Genomic DNA, 4,053 nt, shown 5'->3' with positions numbered 1-4,053 from the left:
TTTTTTTGTTTTTTGGTTTTTAATTGTTGATAAGTAGGTTCTAGGTTTGGAATCAATGCATGTTGATGTAGTGAAAAAGGAATTTTTATGTTCGATTCTTTTTATATTTGAGAAAAATAAGTTTTTAGCCAAAAACAAAACATGTAGTAGCCATTTAGTTTTGTGATTGATTTGAGTCGAAATTGGAAACTTCCAGCAAAAATTGCAAATAATAATAATAATAAACCCCAAGGGGTTGGCCCAAGTGGTGGAAGCCTTGGTCTTGAGGTATCATCCTTTCAAGGTTCAAGATTTAACACTTCATTGGTGCAAACAATCTTTTGGGACCACACTCTCTAGTGAAAAGTCAGCGATTTAACCAATTCTGTGTAGAGAAACTTTCGAATGTGCAGTGCACGGGACTGAGTTTTACTGCATGGGCGGGTCCGAAAGGCCTTGCCATGGAGATTTCCCAACATCAAAAATTAAAAAAAATAAAAATAAATAATAATAATAATAATAATAATAAATGAGACTCCGTGAACTTTATAACCATTTGCTGTCCGAACATGAAAATTAGTTGAACTTTCTGAAAAGAAATGTAAAGCTTCTTGACACGTCCATTTTGTCGTGTTTCAAATTCACTAGTATTTCGCCTCTATCTTCTCATAAATTTATTTGAAAAGCGAGTCACTTAATGGGAGTTTTTTAGTCAACAAGAAATACAAGTGGAAAGTTAAAAGTGGATTTTTGTCACTTTTAACAGAAGTTCTATAAAAAGACTCTTAAATATATACTTTCGAAGACATGAACGAAAACAGTCAATTAAATGTAGTAGTAAAGTTGACAATATATTATACGATATGAAATCACGATTAATAAACATATTCAATTCGTGTTACCTCGTTTAACCTACATACTCTATATAATTAAATTATAGTTTTACTCTTAAAACCCCTAGGTGTATAACCACAACACCCCTATTTTATCCCAAGTGACATCAACCCACTATCTTAAAGATGGCAAAGTAAATAGTCGGGCCTTCAACTATATACTCGGAACAATATAAACTTAAATTGACCAACTCTTTTACGGTCATTTAACAATTTTTCACTTGACTTTTTTTTTTCTTTTTTTTTTTTTTTTTTTTGGGATGTGCTCACACAAGGGAATGAGGATGGAGATTCAAACTAGTAACCTTCGCTTGGCGTGGTCTACAGCCGATTGAGCTACACTTGAAGACAGTTTTTCTCTTGTCTTGCTTACATCATATTTATTAAATAATTAAATATATAATTTTTTAAGATAAATAATAATTATACTTTTAAAAATTGAAAAAATAAATAAAAAAAAAATAATATCGGTGGAACATTATGTTTTGTTTTTTCCGTTGTCGTATTATAGTGATGATGTAGAAGTATAAACAAACAATCGGTGCTCACACAAAAGCCACCTATGAATTGATTTGACTGTAACGACAACTATACATCTATGTACGAAAAAAAGAAAAGACAAGTAATTCTTATGTACAAGCTTTAGAAACTCGATGTTCTTTGCAAGACACCGCCATCTCCCAACCTCGAACAACTACTGTTCCTCCTGACCCCAAAACTAAACGATCCCTCCACCCTCACCTCATTACACGCGTCACAGTTTCCCACCGTCGATCTTTCACCCGACTCGCTCACACCCTGATCACACCTCTCCTGTTTCACACCCTCACCACCACCCTTCACCTCACCGAAAAAGCGGGTCGACCGGCAGACCGGGCACGTCAAGTGCGACGATAGCCACGTGTCGATGCATACGGGGTGAAACACGTGCCTGCAAAACGGAATGACTTTCACGGCCTCGCTCTCCTCGAACTCGCTGAGACAAATGGCGCAGTCGATCTGGCACTTGGCGTCCCCACGGTAAGAGTACACCGGCAGAGCCCGAATCGTCGTGGGGTCCACCCCTTTACGCAGGTTCGACGCCGTTCTTTGCCGGCTAATTTGTCGCCGGCGACGAGATGTCTCGGCGGCGGGGTAGTCGGAGAGTTGGCGCAAGCAGTTGGAAAAGCAGCCGATTACGAAAACCGCGGCGAGGACCACGACCACAACAATAACCGCCCGTGTATGGAAGGGGACGGGGGTCTCCAAGGCGAATGGTAGGCCGGACGGCGGCGATGGAGCTGATGGGGTGGCAGAGGAGAGAGGAGGGATTGATTGGGTGACTAGTTTTCGAATGTGGGGCTTCATTCTTTGAGGAAAGCTAATCTTTGAGAAAGGGTTAATTTATCTGAAGAGAGGAAAATTCAAATTCAAAACAGTTGGGTTTTGTGCGGAAGAAGATTACTGTGTGCAGGTTATGGTTTCAATGGCGGCGGCAATTTCCGGGGGGGTGATTACAAGGGAATTTGGATAAGGTGGTATGGGATGGGCCCTATCCAGTATAACTTTTCTTTGTCCTTTTTTATTGGGATAAGGTTATTAGTTGTACTACTGTCATTAGTTTTTGATCCGGCCAAAAAAAGAGAAAATGAAAAGAAATTAGAATTGATATCCCATTTATGTAGCTTGGAATTCTGTGTAGGAGCTAATATTAGAGTATTTATTTATTATTTATTATTTTAAAAAAATATATATATATCACTTAACAAACTCTTTAACTAATATTGGATTTGGTTTATGTGTGGTAGTTGAATCTGTGATTAAAAAAAAAAAAAAAAAAAGGGAGAAATTTAAGAGCCTAAATTTAATCAAACTTTGACTAACTCAAACGTTGTCGTTTTTGAATCAAATGTTGTTGAAGTAGATATGCTTCCTTAGTTTTCTTTTTTGATGCCGTTTTGGTTGTAGGGAGCCAAACTAAGATTTTTTTTTTTTTTTGGAATGAATTAATGAATAAATATTATATATTTTTGTATTACATTATTTTATCTCATGTAATTGATATAATTTTGGTGGGCCCCTTTATTTGAGGGCCTCTCGGACCTCTAGGAGTAAAGATTCAAAAGGATTAGTCTAACCTAATCATATGGATTAAAAGGATTTAATATGAATAATAAATTTTTTAGCATGATTGCATAAAAATGATTTTTGGCCACGTGACGTTTATTGCATTATTAAGCATATTAGTGCATAGATAGATTTCATGGAAATCATAGTCTATGCATTTTTATTTTATTTTGAAATGATGCTAGACAATCATAGCCTATGCTTAATAATGCAATAAACAAATAGAAATGTATGGTATCATCAAACCTTATTGCAATCTCTTCTTTTTTTTCTTTTTTTTTGGATGAATGAGTAAATTTTATATAAAATAATTACCTTTTATTGAACCATATCTTATAAATGCTATAAGTCTTTCTAGAGTCATCACAAATGTGATGTGGCTTTTAAAATCACAAATAGAGAAAAAGTAAATAAATCATATCTCAAATTCAACGGTAATTTTAAAAATTACATCACATTTGGGATGACTATAGGAGAACTCTAAAAAGACTTATAACATTGCTTTATTCTAAGAAAGAGACAAGAGAGCTGAAGGTGTAAAGCCATCAAACTCCTTCAAAACAATAAGATTTTTACCGTGCTCTCCCTTCCATAACTCTAGTTAAACCTCTAACAACTAAAAATTCACTAAAAAACAAGTTACCTGATTAATAAAAGGTTTTGTTTAATGTCCTCTTTTCTTTTTTTTTTTAAGACAAATACATTAACAAACAACTCAAAATATAAAAAATCTTAAAAACATAAAAATAATTTTTACTTTTATGTCATATCATAACCTTTTTTTAAGTCCAAAAAAAAGAAAAAGATAAAACTCCCAAAACCCATTAACATACATATGATGATGGTGTTGGAACACTACAAAAATTGACATTTTTTTTTACTAGTCATTTATGACGTGTCAATGGCAAAACACGTCAGACAACTCTTCTGACGTGTCTCAACGGTTAAAAGGGCAGGTGTCAAAAAATTCATTTTTTGACATTCCAGTTTCTGACACGTCAAAAAATTTTGACGCGTCACACCGTTTGACACGTCAAATATATATTTTTTAAATTTATATATTTTCTAAATTATT

The 4,053-nt window shown here is 34.6% G+C and overlaps 1 protein-coding gene across 1 annotated transcript; it reads right to left on the bottom strand.

Moving 5' to 3' along the window:
• Positions 1 to 1,378: 1,378 nt before the first annotated feature.
• LOC132164400 (RING-H2 finger protein ATL57-like) lies at positions 1,379 to 2,532 on the bottom strand. Its single transcript, XM_059574909.1, has one exon. It carries the CDS (start codon positions 2,217 to 2,219, stop codon positions 1,515 to 1,517), a length of 705 nt encoding a protein of 234 aa, XP_059430892.1. The 5' UTR covers positions 2,220 to 2,532; the 3' UTR covers positions 1,379 to 1,514.
• Positions 2,533 to 4,053: the final 1,521 nt, after the last annotated feature.

The sequence above is a fragment of the Corylus avellana genome, chromosome ca10, assembly GCF_901000735.1.
Source record: "Corylus avellana chromosome ca10, CavTom2PMs-1.0".
Lineage (NCBI taxonomy): Eukaryota > Viridiplantae > Streptophyta > Magnoliopsida > Fagales > Betulaceae > Corylus > Corylus avellana.
Note: the sequence above shows the minus strand (reverse complement) of the source record. Positions and strands in the feature narration are given on the sequence as shown.